We start from the raw sequence: 20,645 nt of genomic DNA on the forward strand, positions 1-20,645 counted from the left end.
ATTTTCATGGTTTTCCATAATGTCATCTGTGTTTACATTTCTATACGTATCTTCTCCTACAACTCCTTCTCTCTTTTCTGCCTGTTTCCTTCACCCAGTCCCATTTCCACACTTTTTTGCTATACTTTTGAGCCTGAAATAACATATTCATGATTATACACCAACCAACTTCTCTCCCCATAAACAGACTACTAAATTCACCTATTTTGAGAAATATTCAGGTTCTAATGGCTAAGGCTCTTTTTTTTCCCCCCTTGAAAATGTACCACTTCCAAAAAAAAATTGAACGAAACATCAAGTTTAATAGGGCAGCGTGAAATTTTAGACACATTTTAACAAGCAGGATCAATCTAACAGTGCTTTATCAAGTTCTAGAAGTGTTTCAGTTCATACTTGTAGAAACAGGGCATTTCCATTCTCATTTTAGTTTGTTGGTTCACTTTTAAAATCTTCAAGCATTAAAACACAACCAATTTTAATAAAAAAAACTTCTAAAAAGTTCTACAATAGATATTTCATTCAGTTGTAGTATGCTGTATAGAACTGATACTCTAAATACTAATGTAGGAAGTATTGGAAGGTTATTTTACACTGCTTTAAAGAGTTTTGCAATTGGCTGTCTGATAAAAACCACCATTCTGCTCCATGCAGTCTGGCAACTCCTAGGGACAACTCACTTTGGTGTTTTTCAAGTTCCATGCTTCTAGTACAGTAGCAAAAACCAGTCATATGCAAGATGAGCATTCACTTGGTCTATCTCAGATAAGCATTTACAATGATGCTTAATGGGTGCACAATACATTTCCTTCTTAATGTTGTGCTTGATATTTTGTGACAAGTTTACATGGTGACATGAAGATCTCTTAAGAAAAAAATGTTGTGGTTGAAATGTTCTGCATGATGGAAACAGCAAAAAAAAAGTTCAACCCGTGATTATACCAAGAGAAGAAATTCTGAAGACTGGCTCTGAGCTTGCCAGATGTTTTATCATAAATACCTACCATTCACAATCCTAGACATATTAATATGAATCCAGCAGAGTTCACACTGGTAGTAATGAAAAACTTGCAAATTTTATCTAATATAGAAACATTCCCTTCAAATTCTGTAGTATTCCCATGTAGACTTCCCAATACTTTATCTACAAGACATACCTTGAATACTATTATAATTTTTATTTCATTATCTAAGACAATTGGAAAGTACTTTTTAACTACTACCAACAGGTGAGTGTCCAGGTACATTAGAAATCAAAAGTTTTGAGTGGCATATTACCATATGTAAACGTTGCCACTGAATAAAGAAAACTTTGTTTTATCTTGTTGCTTACTATTTTGCAACCATAAAGCAGGTTGCAGCAGACTCAAGACATTTCTTCTCACACACTACTAGTCACTAAATGTAGCTTTTACGATAATCTGGAATACTACAGGTAATGCAGCACATATATCCAGAGACGAATATTTCACTCTTATACTTCAGATATGGAAATATGCTAAATTTCCAGATACAGCCACTTTTTTTGGTTTTCCTCAACATTTATGCTCCATGTACCATAACTCACACTGTTGTTCTCTAGAGCCAGTGAAGTAGCCAAGGGTTTGCAGGTTATGAAGGAAACTAAGCCATTCAGAAGTGGGGGCAAAATTAAAAACTTCAAATATTTGAAAGAATTGAGACTTGCCCCCACACCCAACTTTCCACAGATGAAACAAGAGTATTTGTAAGGAGCGTTGAGATCCCTGGTTTCTTAAGATTTTCCCCGCTCCTACACTTCTGTCAGATCCCCCTCAAGCAGCTTAAACAAGAAACTTTCCTTATACGCAAGACCACTGAGAGCAACATGAAAAAAAGGAAAAAAGAAAGCAAGAAAACCAGGCCTTCTCTCCGAGAAAAAACAGTATTACGCATAGTATTCAGATCTGTGGAATCAACGTCAAAGAACTCAGGAGCACAGCAGCTGACCACCTCCTGCACATTCACAACTATTCTCACATTTGTCAAGCGAGTGTCTGAGGGTTTTCATTGCACATGTGCAGGAAGTGAAACTGGTAAAAGTGAATCTCCTTTTCCCAGGTTTTTTGTTTTTCATGGCAGTCAATGTCATGTTTTCCATAAAATGAGGAATCTCAGTGAAAATATTAGTTTAGCACAGGGTTACACTACTACTCTCTTCTGTCTTGTTTGTTCCATGCATCTTCACATGAGCTTCAGACTGTAAACCCTTTGGGTCAGTGATCTGATTGGTAGTGACCTATTACTATCTAGTGCCCTGTAAATTTACAACACTAAATAAATAATTAAATTACCTACTAGGATCCAAATTCTGATTCTCTTCTCTTTTTCCCTGCAACAGTTAATCTCAAACACCTGTAAGGAGTGCTTTAGAAAGGTTTATGAGGTCATTAACTTTTGCAGTGAAAAAAGAATCTTGAGCACTAGTTGTCTTCAGTAAAATCTACACAGATATTCTACTACTGAAATGAAAGCTTAATTTAAGAAAAAATATTTAAAGGTAAATTGAAACAGTATTTGAAAAGAGTTCCAAACAGTTGGTTTAAGCTCCTTATGAAGGTACACTTTTGTCAGTCATGTCTTTACTTTCAGCTTTTTGATAACAATATGCGGGGGGGGAGGGGGGAGGGGGGAGGAAGACATAGGGAAACTGGATAGAATGACCTTGGATCCCCCAAAGCAGTGTGCTAATTTTCATGGACATGTTACCTACAGAATTCTTCGCATACCATTGTGGATACATACATGTTAAGCACTTGTGGTTATTATATAAGATTAATGAAAATTAGATACCTATTTCAATGCCATCTATAGTAACATGAATGGTGTAAAGACCAACAGCTCCTGGGGTCCAATTTGCACAGTAAGTACCATCATTATTGACTCGGATCAACATGTTTTCACTGGGTCTAGACAAAAACAAAATAGACACTGAAACAATTAACCGAATGTTAACTTATTGAAAAGCTGCTGAAGCATTCTATTTAGGAGCCATTCCGCTGATTTATTTTCTGCCTTTTTTCCCTCCATATGCTCCCAAACTACACTGTCTTTTGTGGTCTATCAGGGACACTTCTATGGAAACAGGATCTTTGATCCACAGGAATTCATCTAATCAAGCCACTTACGCTTTTCAAGTTGTTTATTATGAAATCATAACCTTCTAGAGTAATTGAATGTGATATCATATTCAGAAAGTGAATTTAGGTGAGGAATATGCAATTGGAGCAAATAAACTAAGTATAAAAGATTGATTTTATGGAACCGTCCCAGTAACTTTAAGAAAAATGTGTTAGATTTTCACTGTTTTCCCTTACACAGAATATTTTTCAGAGTGTTGAAGTCTCAACAGTTCTTTAAACAGAAATTACAATAACTCTGCTGGAACAATAAGCCTATTCACATAAAGTTCTGATATTAACATGATTTTTAAAAAGTTGATATATTTACTTTTAATTCCAGTCAATGTGTAACTCTCTACAAGACGGTTTTTTACCTTTTAGGTGTTGGTGAGGCAAAGCGTAATTCTTCAAATGAATAGTTTTCATATACCTGTAAAGCAGAGAATTAAAAAAACGTTCAGCTAAAACAAAATCAAAACTCAGTCAATGCTATTATACTAATACTGTAAATTTTTTTAAATCAGTACAAAACAATTTCTCAAAACATGTTACTCTAATTGCTCATATAAGTGTAGAATAGGGAAACAGAAATTGATACAAAGTGTACAAAAAATACACATTTTTAAAGTGACCTTTTTAGATGAGAACGGTAATTATTGCTCATGCAAGGTGCTGATTAACAGTGCTTGAGGCAGGGAGGGAAGAGTAAAAGTATGCCCAGTTTCCACATTGCTAATGCACCTGACCCCAATTCTGAAGGGACCACTCTCAAGGGGTAAAAAGGCCGCTAATCCTCTATCCACAATCCATTCTTGATTCCCCTGCTAAATCTGCCAGCAAGGGTTTGAATGAGTGGCATTTATATGAGGTGGACACCTGTCAACTAGGATCTAGAATGTGTATGAAGGCTCATTTCTTCTCTTGAAGAGTGAGGGCTAGGATAAAACCACAAGTAGCTGTATCTCTTGGTTGACATCAAATTTTGAGGAAACCTTAGGAAGAAAGCAAGATTGTAGATGTATTGTCATTTTGTCATGCTAGAATACCACGTACAGAGGGACAGCCATCAAGGCTTCAAGCTCCCCCACTCAGTCCTACTTCTTGTTCAGCCAATCGCGGAGACAAACAAGTTTGTTTACATTTACGGGAGATAACGCTGCCCACTTCTTATTTACAGTGTCACCTGAAAATGAGAACAGGCATTCACCTGGCATTTTTGTAGCCAGTGTTGCAAGGTATTTACATGCAAGATATGCTAAACATTTGTAAAACCCTTCGTGCTTCAGCCACCATTCCAGAGGACATGCTTCCATGCTGATGATGGGTTCTGCTCAATAACAATACAAAGCAGTGCGGACTGACGCATGTTCATTTTCATCATCATGAGTCAGATGCCACTAACGGAAGGCTGATTTCCCTTTTTCGTGGTTTGGGTTCTTAAATTTCTGCATTGGAGTGTTGCTCTTTTAAGACTTCAGACAGCATGTACCATACCTCGTCCCTTTCAGCTTTTGGAAGGCACTTCAGATTCTTAAACCTTGGGTTGAGTGTTGTAGTTGCCTTTATAAATCTCACATTGGTACCTTCTTTGCATTTTGTCAAATCTGCAGTGAAAGAGTTCTTAAATCGAATAACGTGCTGGCTCATCATCCGAGACTGCCATAACATGAAATATATGGCAGAATGCAGGTAAAACCACAGAGCAGGAGACATACAATTCTCCCCACAAGGAGTTCAGTCACAAATTTAACTAACACTTTCTTTAAAGCGCATTATCAGCATGGAAGCATTTCCTCTGTAATGGTGGCCGAAGTCCGAAGGGGCATACAATTGTTTAACATACCTGGCACGTAAATACCTTGCAACACTGACTATAAAAGTGCCTTGTGAATGCCTGTTCTCACTTTCAGGTGGCATTGTAAATAGGAAGCAGGCAGCATTATCTCCCGTAAATGTAAACAAATTTGTTTGTCTTAGCGATTGGCTGAACAAGTAGCAGCACTGAGTGGACTTGTTGGCTCTAAAGTTTTACACTGCTTTGTTTTTGAGTACAGTTATGTAACAATAAAAAAAATCTACATTTGTAAGTTGAACTTTCACAATAAAGAGATTGAACTATAGTACTTATATGAGGTAAACTGAAAAATACTATTTCTTTTGTTTATCTTTTTATAGTGCAAATATTTGTACAAAAATGATCATACAAAATGAGCACTGTTCACTTTGTGTTCTGTGTTGTAACTGAAATCAATATACAGTACAGACCCGTTTACGCATGAATCCGCTTAAAGCGCGGTTGCGCCATGCCTTCCAGTGCTACCTATTTAACACGCGAGACTCGTTAACACGCGGTACAGGAACTTGCTATGTAGCGCTACAGATTTCCTCACTAACTTACTGACAGAAATAGACAGGAAGTGCAGAGCAGAAATTTGTTGTACGTCTTTACTGATATTGGTAAAGACGCATCGCGCACGCTTAGTCATTGTCACGCTAGAGAGATATATAATATATAGTAGTTATATAGTAATATATACACTACATTAGAAAATTTTAACCTTAGGCCTAATATAATGGCAGAGCGCAAACGTCAGCATTCCTACACTGTAGAAGGAAAGCTAGCTGCAATAGATCAAGTAAATAGCAGAGAAACCCAGGCCAAAGTTTCAAAAGATATTGGGATTGCCAAATCTACTCTCCGAGGATGGCTAAAAAACAAATCTAAACTGAATGGCTGGGTACAAAATATCGATTCTGATGTGGGGTTTAAGCGAAAATGTGTGCGCTATTCAGCAAAACCCACAATAGACAAAGCCATGCGCACGTGGTTTGCTCAGAAAAGGCTGAAAGGAATGCCACTAAGTGGGACAATTCTTCAAGCCCAAGCGACAAAATTTGGACATTTAACAGGGGATGAATCATTCCAAGCCAGCAAGGCGATTATAAGTCATTTTAAAAAGCGTCATGGCGTAGCGCAGGTATTGATTTCTGGAGAAAGCCGATCAGCTGATAAATCGGCTGCGAACGCGTTTCATCTGCAGCGAATGACAGACTTCATAAGAAAAAAAAAGTGAGCCAGAAAGAGGAGAAAATAATGGCTTTTTTTTCTAAGTGAATCATAGACACTTTTTCCAGCATGGCCCTCTTAACCCACGGTCCGTTAACACGCGGTCATGACGGCTTGACTCCCGACATCTGCGTTTAAACGGGTCTGTACTGTATATGAAAATTTAGAAAAACATCTAAAAATATTTATAATACATTTCAGTTGGTATTCTATTATTGTTTAACAGTGCGATTAAAACTGCGATTAATCATGAATCATTTTTTAAATCAAGTTAATTTGTTTTGAGTTAATCGCTTGAGTTAACTGTGATTAATTGACAGCCCTACTTACAATGCAAGCATAAAACATGCGACAACAAGGTGAATACAAGCAGGCAGACGGGGGAGCACAAGGAATCACTGAGACAATATTGGTCAGCATGACAGGCAATGGTGCCAGCTGTCTAACCACTGTCAATTTTTTTGTAGGTATCATGGCAAAGAAGAGTTTTATGGAGGGATTTGATGGAGAACAAATAGTTAGCTTTGCAGATGTTTATGGGAAGCTCCTCCCAAGCGTGAGGGGCTGTATGGGAAAAAACACAAAGGTGCTTATTTGAAAATTTAACATGTGGATGATGAAGACTGGCATCAGAAGCCAATTGGAGACAGGAGTTGAAATGTTGATTGCATATGAGAGATGATAGGTAGGGTGGAGACAGGCCATGAAAGGGCTGGAAAGTGAAGATAAGTAGCTATGCTGGAAGTTTCCATGACAAAACCCTAGAATCTGAGACTTCCCGATCTCTTTATGTCTGAGGAATTTGATGAGGAATTACATAAATTATGTGAAGTAGCAGGATGACAGCTCTTCTAGCCAGTGCCAATAATACTGTCCATGCCATGCTTCCTCCTCCTTTTCAGGAAAGCCAAAAGAGGGTAATGAAGCCTAAGTGTGAGGCTGGTAAATAAGGTGCTAGCTCTGGCCAATTCTGTAGGCATCAACTGAGCACTGACAAATTCATACCTGGAAAGCACACCAGCTCACTTATATGTCAATATTATTCAAGACAGGTGTTAGTCTTATAAGGAGGTGTTTAGACCAGTGGTTCTAAACCTATTACCATTGGGGGCCACATATGCAGCTTTGTGTGTGTTGTGTGGGCAGCATCCATACCTAGTATATGGCCCCGAGGATATCACATGGGCTGCAACTGTGTGCTGATTGGGCTGCACCCAGTATACAGGCCACGAGTTGACAACAACTGGTTCAGATTATAAAATGCTTGTAAGTTGCTGTATGTATTAATCTTACTTGTAATTTCTATATTCCATGCTACAAGGTAAAATAAAAGTTTGTTTTATAATTGTAAAAATGCCTGTTCTGAATTTGTGAACTCAGATGGGAAGTGTCTCCCCTGCCCATCCAGGAGGACTACCAAAATTAAGTGGGCCATTGTAGGACAAAAGCTTTGTTGATCGCCCTATTCACCCATCAAAAGTATTTGCAGGAGGCCTTGTCCCACTGGTTTGAATGCTGGAAGAGGGAAATAAAGATAGTTCACATTAAAGTTTTTCATCTCTTTGCTGTTGGACTGTTATAAGGGCTGGAACTAAGAAACAAAAAGCAGAGATCTGCAAGGTCAACCAGGGTTAGCCCTGAAAAGACATTCAAGGCTGACTGAATACTATATTTCTGTCGCCTTTTGGAACCATATGCTGAACTCATTTGTGCATATATGTTGCCTGCTTTAACCTGTAAATAATTCTCATTTCTTCTTTCTAGTCAATAATCCTTAATTAGTTTACTATAGGATTGGCTACAAGAATGGTCTTTGGTGTCAGATCAACTGGGTGACTGGCCTCTTGGAACTGGGAGCAACCTGAATGTTTTGTAATTTTGGGGATAAGTGACCATTTATTTCTATGACCAGCTTGCCTGGGTGGCAAAACAGACTGCAGTGCCCAAGGTGATTGCCCTGTGACTCCATGGTAAAGTCTGTTACAGTGATGGTTCAACAAGAACAAGTGCAGAGTCCTGCACTTAGGATGGAAGAATCCCATGAACCACTACAGACTAGGGACCAAATGGCTAGGCAGCAGTTCAGCAGAAAAGGACCTAGGGGTTACAGTGGACGAGAAGCTGGATATGAGTCAGCAGTGTGCCCTTGTTGCCAAGAAGGCCAATGGCATTTTGGGATGTACACGTAGGGGCACTGCCAGCAGATCGAGGGACGTGATCGTTCCCCTCTATTCGACATTGGTGAGGCCTCATCTGGAGTACTGTGTCCAGTTTTGGGCCCCACACTACAAGAAGGATGTGGAAAAATTGGAAAGAGTCCAGTGGAGGGCAACAAAAATGATTAGGGGACTGGAACACATGACTTATGAGGAGAGGCTGAGGGAACTGCGGAAGAGTTAGTCTGCGGAAGAGAAGAATGAGGGGGGATTTGATAGCTGCTTTCAACTACCTGAAAGGGGGTTCCAAAGAAGAGGGATCTAGACTGTTCTCAGTGGTAGCTGATGACAGAACAAGGAGTAATGGTCTCAAGTTGCAGTGGAGGAGGTTTAGGTTGGATATTAGGAAAAAATTTTTCACTAGGAGGGTGATGAAGCACTGAAATGCATTACCTAGGGAGGTGGTGGAATCTCCTTCCTTAGAAGTTTTTAAGGTCAGGTTTGACAAAGCCCTGGCTGGGATGATTTAGTTGGGGATTGGTCCTGCTTTGAGCAGGGGGTTGGACTAGATGACCTCCTGAGGTCCCTTCCAACCCGGATATTCTATGATTCTATGATCCAGGAGTTCATATTTGTTACTGGCTTGGTGAAATCTAATTAAAGAATATAGAATCATAGAATCATAGAATATCAGGGTTGGAAGGGACCCCTGAAGGTCATCTAGTCCAACCCCCTGCTCGAAGCAGGACCAATTCCCAGTTAAATCATCCCAGCCAGGGCTTTGTCAAGCCTGACCTTAAAAACCTCTAAGGAAGGAGATTCTACCACCTCCCTAGGTAACGCATTCCAGTGTTTCACCACCCTCTTAGTGAAAAAGTTTTTCCTAATATCCAATCTAAACCTCCCCCACTGCAACTTGAGACCATTACTCCTCGTTCTGTCATCTGCTACCATTGAGAACAGTCTAGAGCCATCCTCTTTGGAACCCCCTTTCAGGTAGTTGAAAGCAGCTATCAAATCCCCCCTCATTCTTCTCTTCTGCAGGCTAAACAATCCCAGCTCCCTCAGCCTCTCCTCATAAGTCACGTGTTCTAGACCCCTAATCATTTTTGTTGCCCTTCGCTGGACTCTCTCCAATTTATCCACATCCTTCTTGTAGTGTGGGGCCCAAAACTGGACACAGTACTCCAGATGAGGCCTCACCAATGTCGAATAGAGGGGAACGATCACGTCCCTAGATCTGCTCGCTATGCCCCTACTTATACATCCCAAAATGCCATTGGCCTTCTTGGCAACAAGGGCACACTGCTGACTCATATCCAGCTTCTCGTCCACTGTCACCCCTAGGTCCTTTTCCGCAGAACTGCTGCCTAGCCATTCGGTCCCTAGTCTGTAGCGCTGCATTGGATTCTTCCATCCTAAGTGCAGGACCCTGCACTTATCCTTATTGAACCTCATCAGATATATACTACCAGTTCGGGGGTGCCTGCCCTGTTTTTGACAGTCTGGAATAGGCACTCAGTCATAAACCACTCCAGACAGCGTGATACTAAAAATAAGATGTCCCTGATCGAACTGAAAGACTGAAGCAAAGGAACTTCTAAACTGATGACATTCTTCTAAAAATATTGCTCTTTAAATTCCACCATTGCCAAGAAAACCTTGGAATGCATGGGAGGGTTTTTTTTGTTAGTTTGTCTGAAAGAATGTCCTGAAAACTAAAGTTGGCCTCTGCTCCACAGGAGTCAGATACTTAGCAGGCAAGCCCAATTTCCTTGGAATGTAGGCAGGACTGGAAATATACATGTTCTGTTTTTAAGAAAATGAATCTGAAAGACGAGGTGGCTTCAAGGCTTCTTACAAAAGGAAAACCTTCAAACAGATCTCTGACCTTATGAGCTTTAGACATAAAGGCCACAAATACAGTCCACCTTACCAAGGAGTGTCCTCCTTCAAGAATGCAGCAGCACTGAGCACTTTAGACTAGAGCTGGGTGGGAAACTGTTTTCTGTCTCCTCAATATCTTCAAGAAGTTGAATTTTTTTCCTATTTTAACATCAAAATCTTGTAAAATATTTACAAACTGAAAAACTGATTTTTTGGGGGTCAAGTGAAATGTTTTCTTTCAATTTTTTACCTTTTCTTCCTTTCTTCCCCAGTTTAACTAGCTCAAATTTCTAAACAGAAAGTTCTTTCAAACAAACAAAAACAAACAAACAAAAAAAGCATTTTCCATTAGGAAAATGTCAAAACAAAAATGTTTAGATCATTTCAAAGCGTTTTTCTTCACTTTTTTGAGCCAGGAATTTGGTCAAATCCAACCCTGTTTCTTAAACACTTTTGGTTTAAACAAATTCACATTTTTTGATGACAAGTGATTTGTCAAAATATTCCTGACCAGCTCTGCTTTGGTTCACAGGAGACAACTTAATGTCACTCCACAAAATTTTTTAAATCATTTTGATTTTTGTAAAAAAGCAAAAATCTCTAGAAAGATCAAGTATATGTAATTTTATAAATCCAAATACCCCAAAATAGAAAGAGAGTTATAATGAATAAAATGAGATTTGCAGATCTTTGTATTCACTTGTATATAGTCCTTTTGTTTTTTCACATGGAGAACGGTATAACTGTCATTGCTTAAACGACAATAATTTACCTTCATCATTGTAATAGCAATGTAGCGAGCTTCTTTCACTATCATAGGTTCATATGAAGCATCAAGTTTTGGTGAAGGGTGTCCTCCAAAAGTCATATCAGTGCCAGAGGAAGTGGGTGCTGCAGGACTGCCTGGTATCCGTTGGAGTTTTTTCAGTTGTTCTTGTTGCAAAGATGTTTTTTTCTGTGAAACAGGAATAGCCTTGACCTCCACCTGCCAAAATGCAATAAGAGGTGAAAAGATGATTAAAAATTTCTATTTGTTTTGTCCCTCATTTCCATTTTCATATTATTTTTAAACTACTTACAATCTCACTACACTACCACTACCTGAAATGCCTTTATTTCCTCCTCTACAAATTCTACAGCTCTTACTGAGTAACTCTTCCACTCTGCGTAGTAATGGTTGGAGCAACCTCTTCAGCAACCCCACTTGGGTCTAAAAGCCTCTCACCCCAACAAGGTCTCAGCCCCACCTCACCTCACCCCAGGTACCTGAATTTCTGACAAGTACTATTTGCTATGCAACTTTCAGATGAAGAGTAAACAAATAATCTGGAAGATGAGTTGATTTTTTAGTATTTAAGCTCTAAAACAATTGAGTCCAAACCAGCACTGATTATAGTGCCATTAATCTGAATTTGAATATGTTAAATGGGAGTTTGGCTTGAATGGGGAGTGTTGAATAAATGGATACCCATGGACACCTGCAGTCAAGTTAATTTAAAACATCAGTGATTTTAATACGCTCAGGTAAGGAAATCACAATGAAATTAAAAATCCAGAAATTACTTTGGCAGTAGGGATCAACATTTCCTTTTCCTGATCACTGGTCTAGGACCATTGCTTTCAGACAAGTTTCCTAAAGTGCTTTTAAGACTCACTTCCAGGAGTCTATAACCACAAACTATAGATTGATTTGACAGATAAAAACTTTCATCTGTGCCATCGAGTTATGCACATGGCTAATCTGAATCTCATGTGGTGTTACTGTTGTGGCCTTACCTTCCCATCATCCATCTATCTTTACTTTATGATACCCTCAGTTATCATATCACATAAGTTTAGATTGTAAACTCTTCAGTAAAGACCCCATGTATTTCCTGTTTCTTTCTGAGCCATGCTGTTTCTGTTCTGTACCTAGAACAATTTGGGGATTCAGTAAATAAAAGTCCTGAAAACATTTGTACTAGTCCAAAGTGATACTGGGATGTTAAAATGTAGATGAAACCTGCCTTCAATTTTTTTTTGTTAATTTTGAATCTCTCTGAATAATTCTATTGCAATTACGTAAACGTTAATATTTGCACAATTTCTCTAGCTCCCTTGCACAGGAATTCTGGGAAAAAATTGGGTTCCAACTGCTGCTGTCACAAGCAGTTTTGTACACCAGGATTTATAGATGCTGGAAAGGGCAATTATTAATTGGATGGTGGGAAAAATCCATGTAAACAAAGTGGCCCGTTTTGAACAGTTGACAAGAAGGTGTGAGTATCAGCTTCTCATTAGAGTCTGTTTTTGAAATTTTTTATTGAAGAATTGCCACTTTTAAGTCTGTTATTGAGTGTCCAGAGAGACTGAAGTGTTCTCCTACTGGTTTTTGAACTTTATAATTCCTGATGTCAGATTTTTGTCCATTTATTCTTTTGTGTAGAGACTGTCCAATTTGGCCAATGTACATGGCAGAGGGGCATTGCTGGCACATACCACATTGGTAGATGTGCAGGTAAACGAGCCCCTGATGGTGTGGCTGATGTGGTTAGGTCCTAGGATGGTGTCCCTTGAATAGATATGTGGACAGAGTTGGCACGGGATTTATTGCAGGGTTTGGTTCCTGGGTTAGTAGTTCTGTTGTGTGGTGTGTAGTTGCTGGTGAGTATTTGCTTCATGTTGGGAGGGTGTCTGTAAGCAAGGACTGGCCTGTCTCCCAAGATCTGTGAGAGTGAGGGATCGTCCTTCAGGATAGGTTGTAGATCCTTGATGGAGAGGTTTTAGTTGGGAGCTGTAGGTGACGGATAGTGGCATTCTGTTACTTTCTTTGTTGGGCCTGTCCTGTAGCAGGTGACTTCAGGGTACCCTTCTGGCTCTGTCAATCTGTTTCTTCACTTTAACGACTCCAATGAGAAACTGCAGAAGTGGAATTAATTTGCAAACTGGACACCATCAAATTAGGCCTGAATAAAGACCGGGAGTGAATGGGTCACTACAAAAAACTAATTTTCCCCTGCTGATACTCACACCTTGTCAACTGTTTGAAATGGGCCACCTTGTTTACACTGCCTCATTAGCACTACAAAAGTGATTTCCACCCCTTCTTATCAACTGTTGAGAATAGCCCACTTCCCCCTTAATTGAATTGGCTCGTTAGCACTGACCCCCCACTTGGTAAGGCAATTCCCATCTTTTCATATGCTGTGTATTTATACCACCTGACTGTATGTTCCACTCCATGCATCTGATGAAGTGGGTTTTAGCCCATAAAAGCTTATGCCCAAATAAATGTACTAGTCTCTAAGGTGCCACAAGGTCCTCGTTGTTTTTGGGGATACAGACTAACACGGCTACCACTCTGAAACCTGAGCGACTATAGGTTCTCTGACTATGGGATCCTCTATTTAAAGTGTGGGTCTACTTTCAGAAAGCAACTCTAAAAATGGCATGCTCGTAACTTGCTGATTTTATATGACATGTATTCACTTTACATGTAAAATACTGTTTTAAGAACATAAATACATAAGAATGGCAATCATGAAGTGATTCATCCCATCTTTCAGTCTCAGCATCAAGCAGTCAGAGGCTTAGGGATATCTGGAGCATAGGACTGCATCCCTGCCCATCTTGGCTAATAGCTATTCATGGACCTATCCTCCATGAATTTATCTAATTCTTTTTTGAATCCAGTTATAGTTTTGGCCTTCACAAAATCCCTGGCAACGAGTCTCACAGGTTGAATGTTCATTATGTTAAGAAGTATTTCTTTTGTTTGTTTTAAAACTGCTGCCTATTAATTTCATTTGATGACCCCTAGTTCTTGTGTTATGTAGAGGGGTAAATAACACTTCCGGAGTCACTTTCTCCACACCAGTCATGATTTTATAGACCTCAATCATATCCCCCCTTAATCGTCTCTTTTCCAAGCAGAACAATCACTCTTTTTAATCTCTCCTCAGACATAAACTAGTCCATGCCCTTAATCATTTTTGTTTTTCTTCTCTCTATCTTTTCCATTTCCAATATATCTTCTTTTAGATGGGGAGACCAGAGCTGCACACCAGTATTCAAGATGTGGGCATACCAAGATTGATATACTGGCATTATGATATTTACTGTCATCTTATCTATCCCTTTCCTAATGGTTTCTAGCATTTTGCCAACTTTTTAGACTGTCACTATACACTGAGTGGATATTTTCAGAAAACTACCTACAGTGACTCCAAAATCTTTTTCTTGAATGGTAACAGCTAATTTACCCATGACCATTTTGTATTTATAGTTGGGATTACGTTTTCCAATGTATGTTACTTTGCATTGATCAACATTGAATTTCGTCTGCCATTTTGTTGCCCAGTTTTGAGAGATCCCTTTGCAACACTTTACAGGCAGCTTTGGACTTACCTATTTTGAGTAATTTTGTATCATCTGCAGATTTTGCCACCTCACTGTTTATCCCTTTTTCCAAATCATGTACGAGTATGTTGAACAGCACTGGTTCCAGTACCAATTCCTTTGGAACACTGCTATCTACCTCCCATTCTGAAAACTGATAATTTATTCTTACCTGTTGTTTCCTGTCTTTTGAAAGAACTTCCCTCTTATCCCATGACTGCTTATTTTGCTTAAGAGCCTTTGGTGAGGGACCTTGTCAAAGGCTAACTTCCTAACTTTCCTAACTTGCATGCTGAAAGTTGGTTCTTTTCTTCTTACACATCACCACCAATAATAAAGATCATGCAGGCCAAATTAGGTGCTTAGCCATACCTGCATAAATCCATTATAGACTAGAATGATTTAATCTGGATAAAATGGGGTTGAGCAAGCGCAATTAACAGCATAATCTAGACATAGTGGTGTTGCACCAATGTAAGAAAGTCCCACAGACTACCCAAATTTCAGAATGCCACTTTCTGCACTAATCAAGAATCTTGTGTGTGATATCAACCAAAAATGCTGACAAATTTACTGCAGGATGAAAACAGCCAAGAGTTCTAGTTCATACACAATTACCTTCATACTGGGAACGTGAACAATATCTCCATACTGGTCTTTTGTTTGCACGGTAATAGTAGTTGGCCAACCACATCGTATGTCATCCTTGTTTAGGATTAAAGATGTCTTCTGAGGATCAGCATATGAATCTGGCTGAAGCCATCTAGAACAGAGCAAAGTTAAAAAATATTTAACATAACATTAGAATGTTTTGTACTACCTTCTAATCATAATAAAGACAAATACAGAGACCTAACAAAAAGCCTCTAGTCATACTTGTAATTAAGGAGCAAAAACAGAGTCAAGTCTGAAGTAATTAAATATTTTTCATAATGACCATATTAATAAAAACCCAAGGCCCAAATTAACAAGACCTTTCTAATATACAGATACCAATAAAGGGCACAGTTATAAAAATGTATTACTACAGGATAAGCAAGAGGGCTAAAACATGTAGTTTTCAAATTCCAGTAATTTGAAACATAAATAAAACCATGATCCTAAGCAAAACAATACCTAGAAATGGTTTAAGTTCTATATTTTGCTACCATGGTTAAAAATGAAAATAATGCAATAATAGGCTCAGTCATACAGCGCACAAATCACCTTGCAAGCCGTCCACCACTAGACCCTGGTACACAGACTATGAAATCATCCAAAAATGACTGTTCGTTGCTTTGCATCTGAAGTGGAAGGTTTCCTTCAAGAGCTTCTAAGATGGTTGGTGAGTGAGACAGTGCCAAACCTTTTCCAAGAATGCCTGAGTGAGATTTACACACCTTTTAAAAAAAAAAAAAAAAAAAAAAAAGATTTTCAGCTAAACAAATCTCTTACATGTTGATGTTTTCAATTATGTGACAACACTGGTAAAAACAGATTTTTGGGGTAGGATTCCACTTCACCTGGAAAGCAGGACACCATCTCCATACTCTCAATGACAGTACAGTGATCATGGAAAATGTCTTCTCCTTTGCACACAAGGAGGAAGGCCTTCTCCTAACAGAAACAGGGGCTGCAGCAGTGCCAGTGTGGACCCAGGGCTTGCAGCAGAGTCAGTCACCAGGCAACCTAACTAGTACAGCTGGCCTGCAGTGGGGCTGCCTAATTGGCTACTCCGCCTGACTGGTTGGTTGAGTCTGAAGACTGACTCCAACCCAGAAGTAGCAGCAGTCCAGCATTTGCCTATAGCTGTGACAGTTCCTGTGCCTACTTATTCCCAGCCTTGGACCCAGTTTGCCTCACTGCAAATAACCCGGTTCTGACCCTGGGCTCTGGTTCCTGACTACGGCTCTAACACCTGGCCACTGACTCCAGATCTGATCCTGGGCTCCAATTCCTGGCTACTGATTGCTGCTGTAGCCACCAGATCTTATTCCTCCTCTAAACACAGGGCACAACTGGGCTTGTCACTGATGCCTCCTCTGCTATCTTCTGTTCTATAAGGGAAATCTTGATGGTTTGTGTCATCTCAAAAGATAAACCCGCTTCAGGGCCTGGGGGAGGAGTGCTGAGAGGAGGGAAAAAAAAAAAAAAAAAGAGGTAGACTTAACCCTCCCAGTAGAAGAGTCCTCTTCACTTCCAGGAGAATACTGCAAGTAGCTCTTCTACTTGCTTCAGTGAAAATGTCCCAAAACAAATTAAGTAAGGGGCTCGAGATACAGCCAATGGAGAAGAATCCATCTTAAGGAACTTATTTTTGATGGGATACAATATAAAAAATCCCTTCTAGGGGGAAGAGAGAAGCTGGATAGGCCAGGGAATTGCCCTGTATCCAATGTCCCACCTCATAAGGTGGCTCACCTCCTCCCATCTGAATTCCTTGTCCTTTAACTGCTCTCTTCCTTCCTCCCATGTGGAGGAGTGCGTAAGAAAGATGAGTCTGAAGAGTGCAAGAATACTCCCCTTCGTGCGAGTGACTAAGGAGCTCAGAGCAGTGGAGTATCAGAGTACTGTTGCACACCATTCATCAGCACTGTGCTAATACAGGCTACCTCTGTCCTTCTTTAGTGGCCCATACAATGGAGGACTGAAAAAAAAATGTTGCAGCCAAGGCATGGTGTCATGATCCTGGGGGTCATCGTACTCCAAACCTCCACCCAATGGCTTACGGGTATCAGCTAGAACTGGAACTCCCTGAAGCACAGCTCAGATAGAAGGTTCCAACTGGTGAAACACTGGAGCTCCTGAATGGCCGGCTCACCCTACTTAAGTTGGAAGGAGGACATAGTCTTCCATACAACTGGGCTCCACCCTCCTTTCGAATGCTCACCCAGTGCTATCCGCACCCGTCTCCTGACCCTGACCTCCTGGTTTCCTGATTAAACATGATTCTTGGTATCTGACTCTTGCTTCCTGACCTTTGATTCTGAACCCCAGCTTGCATGAGCACCCGGTCCCCAGTCCTACGCTAACCACTAGGCTTGGCCATCTACATCCCAGCACTGAAGGGCATGACTTGTTCTTCCTGAACTGTTTCTTCTCCTCTAGGTTTTCCCCTATTTTACCATCCTGGCGGCTGAAGAAGATTCAAGGCCCCCTAAATGGTGCTAATCTATGGCACTAGTTACTTCTCCGCTGTAAACCTGGAAGCAACGGGGGCATCTGCCTGCAAAAAACTCAGAAGGGAGGGAGATGATCATTTATCCTGATTTGCCATCAGCTGTTAGCTACACAGAAGGTAAGCACACAACTCAGCCACCTGTGTGAGTTAGTCACACCAACACTACTCAAAGAAAAATAATTTTATATCAAAAATATTATATTTAATAAAAATATAAATAAGCCACAGCTCCATTTTGCAATATTTATGTTTGAATATATGTTCTGAAAACTTTACTATAATGAGTGCTTAATGTAAATATTAAACAGATAATAAACACTTCCATAAAATCCTTTTAGCTTTCTTCTAAATACTATCGCACAAGTAGTGGGATGCCCTCCTTTTGTTCATATTCTCATATCTCCCCCTCCCCCACGGAAAACATTCCAATCAATGAGTGTGCCCCACAAGATAATTTACTTCCATATAATATGACAATTTAAATCAATTGGTAATAAATACTGCTTCTCTTTATGAAAATGAGACCCCAGTTCTAACAAGTAAATAGAAGCATGGCTCCATGTAAGACACTATGGTTATGTCCACACTGCAATTAAACACCCATGGCTGGCTTGTGTCAGTGGACTTGGACTCACAGGGTTTAGGCTATTGGGCTGTTTAATTGCAGTGTAAACATTCAGGCTCAGGCTAGAGCCCAGGCTCTGGGACCTGACAAGGTGGGAGGGTCCCAGGGTCCAGCCTTCAGCCTGAGCCTGAACACCTACAATGCAGTTAAACAGCTTCATTGCCCGAGTCCCACAAGCCCAAGTTGACTGACACGGGCCAGTCATGGGTGTTTAATTGCAGCGTACATATACCCAAAATAAACCAAGAGGGGACAATGGACCTATCTAATGGCTGTCAAATGATAATTTGGGCTCATTATTGACCTATGTTGTGTAAACCTTAAAGATGTAAACCTTAAAAGGCTTTGTATCCCACTTATAGGTCAAATTCCTTCATCCCATCCCTGTCTTTCAGTAAGACTATATTTCATTTCAGACTACCTCCCTCTTAATACAGAGAACTAACCATCAGAAATAAGATAATACAAAAGAATCACTATGCTAAGTCAATCAGCTATTAAGAACTACCAAAGGATGACTTTAGTAAAGCTTTTGATATGGTCTTGCACGACATTCCCATAAACAAATGAGGGAAAAGCAACCTAGATGGAGATACTATCAGGTGTGTGCATAACTGGTTGGAAAACCGTTGCAAGAGAGTAGATATCAGTGGTTCACAGTCATGCTGGAAGGGCATAATGAGTGGGGTCCTACAAGGATCAGTTCTCGGTCCGGTTCTGTTCAATATCTTCATCAATGATTTAGATGATGGCATAGAGAGTACACTTACAAAGTTTGCGGATGATAAAACACTAGGAGGGGTTGCAAGTGCTTTGGAGGATAGGATTATAATTCAAAATGATCTGGACAAACTGGAGAAATGATCTGAAGTAAATAGGATAAAACTGAGTAAGTACAAATGCAAAGTATTCCACTTAGGAAGAAACAATCAGTTGCACACATACAAAATGGGAAAAGACTACCTAGGAAGGAGTACTGTGGAAAGGGATCTGGGGGACATAGTGGAACACAAGCTAAATATGAGTCAACAGTGTAACATCGTTGCAAAAAAAGCGAACATCATTCTGGGATGTATTAGCAGGAGTGTTTTAATCAAGACATGAGAAGTAATTCTTCCACTCTACTCCATGCTGATTAGGCCTCAAATGGAGTATTATGTCCAGTTCTGGGCACCACATTTCAGGAACGATGTGGACAAATTGGAGAAAGTCCAGAGAAGAGCAACAAAAACAATTAAAGATCTAGAAAACATGATCTATGAGGGAAGATTGAAAAAAAATGGGTTTGTTTAGTCTGGAAAAGAGAAGACCGAGATGGGACATGATGATAGTTTTCAAATACATAAAAGATTGTTACAAGGAGGAGGGAGAAAAATTGTTGTTCTTAGCTTCTGAGGATAGGACAAGAAGCAATGGGCTTAAATTGCAGCAAGGGAGGTTTAAGGCTGGACATTAAGAAAAACTTCCTAGCTGTCACAGTGGTTGTCATAAATATAAAGGGAAGGGTAACCACCTTTCTGTATACAGTGCTATAAAATCCCTCCTGGCCAGAGGCAAAATCCTTTCACCTGTAAAGGGTTGAGAAGCTAAGGTAACCCTGTTGGCACATGACCCAAAATGGCCAATGAGGGGACAAGATTCTTTCAAATCTGGAGGGGGAGGGGGGGAACAAAGGGTTTGGTCTGTCTGTGTGATGCTTTTGCCAGGAACAGATCAGGAATGCAACCTCACAACTCCTGTTAAGTTAGTAAGTAATCTAGCTAGACACGAGTTAGATTTCCATTTGTTTAATGGCTGGTAAAATAAGCTGTGCTGGATGGAATGTATATTCCTGTTTTTGTGTCTTTTTGTAACTTAAGGTTTCACCTAGAGGGATTTTCTATGTTTTGAATCTGATTACCCTGTAAAGCATTTACCATCCGGCTTTTACAGAGGTGATTCTTTTACCTTTTCTTTAATTAAAATTCTTCTTTTAAAAACCTGATTGATTTTTCACTGTTCTTAAGACCCAAGGGTTTGGGTCTATGTTCACCTGTACAAATTGGTGAGGATTCTTATCAAGCCCTCCCCAGAAAAGGGAGTGTAGGGCTTGGGGGGATATTTTGGGGGAAGATGTTTCCAAGTGGGCTCTTTCCCTGTTCTTTGTTTAAACGCTTGGTGGTGGCAGCATAAGGTTCAAGGACAAGGCAAAAGTTTGTACCTTGGGGAAGAATAAGCTTAGGGGGTCTTTCATGCA

At 39.9% G+C, this 20,645-nt stretch overlaps 1 protein-coding gene across 13 annotated transcripts in view; it reads right to left on the reverse strand.

Annotated features, from left to right (window-relative positions):
- The window catches only part of MYCBP2 (MYC binding protein 2), a 426,434-nt gene that overhangs the window by 140,344 nt on the left and 265,445 nt on the right, over window positions 1-20,645 (reverse strand). For all 13 annotated transcript variants that reach the window (XM_077812568.1, XM_077812542.1, XM_077812622.1 and 10 more), the window contains 5 exons: window positions 15,831-16,003; window positions 15,243-15,387; window positions 11,020-11,232; window positions 3,512-3,567; window positions 2,809-2,924 (listed from right to left, as the gene is read on the reverse strand). In XM_077812568.1, the coding sequence (XP_077668694.1) occupies window positions 2,809-2,924; window positions 3,512-3,567; window positions 11,020-11,232; window positions 15,243-15,387; window positions 15,831-16,003 (703 nt within the window). The remainder of the gene's footprint in view (window positions 1-2,808; window positions 2,925-3,511; window positions 3,568-11,019; window positions 11,233-15,242; window positions 15,388-15,830; window positions 16,004-20,645) is intronic.

Source organism: Eretmochelys imbricata, chromosome 1 (assembly GCF_965152235.1).
Source record: "Eretmochelys imbricata isolate rEreImb1 chromosome 1, rEreImb1.hap1, whole genome shotgun sequence".
Classification (NCBI taxonomy): domain Eukaryota; kingdom Metazoa; phylum Chordata; order Testudines; family Cheloniidae; genus Eretmochelys; species Eretmochelys imbricata.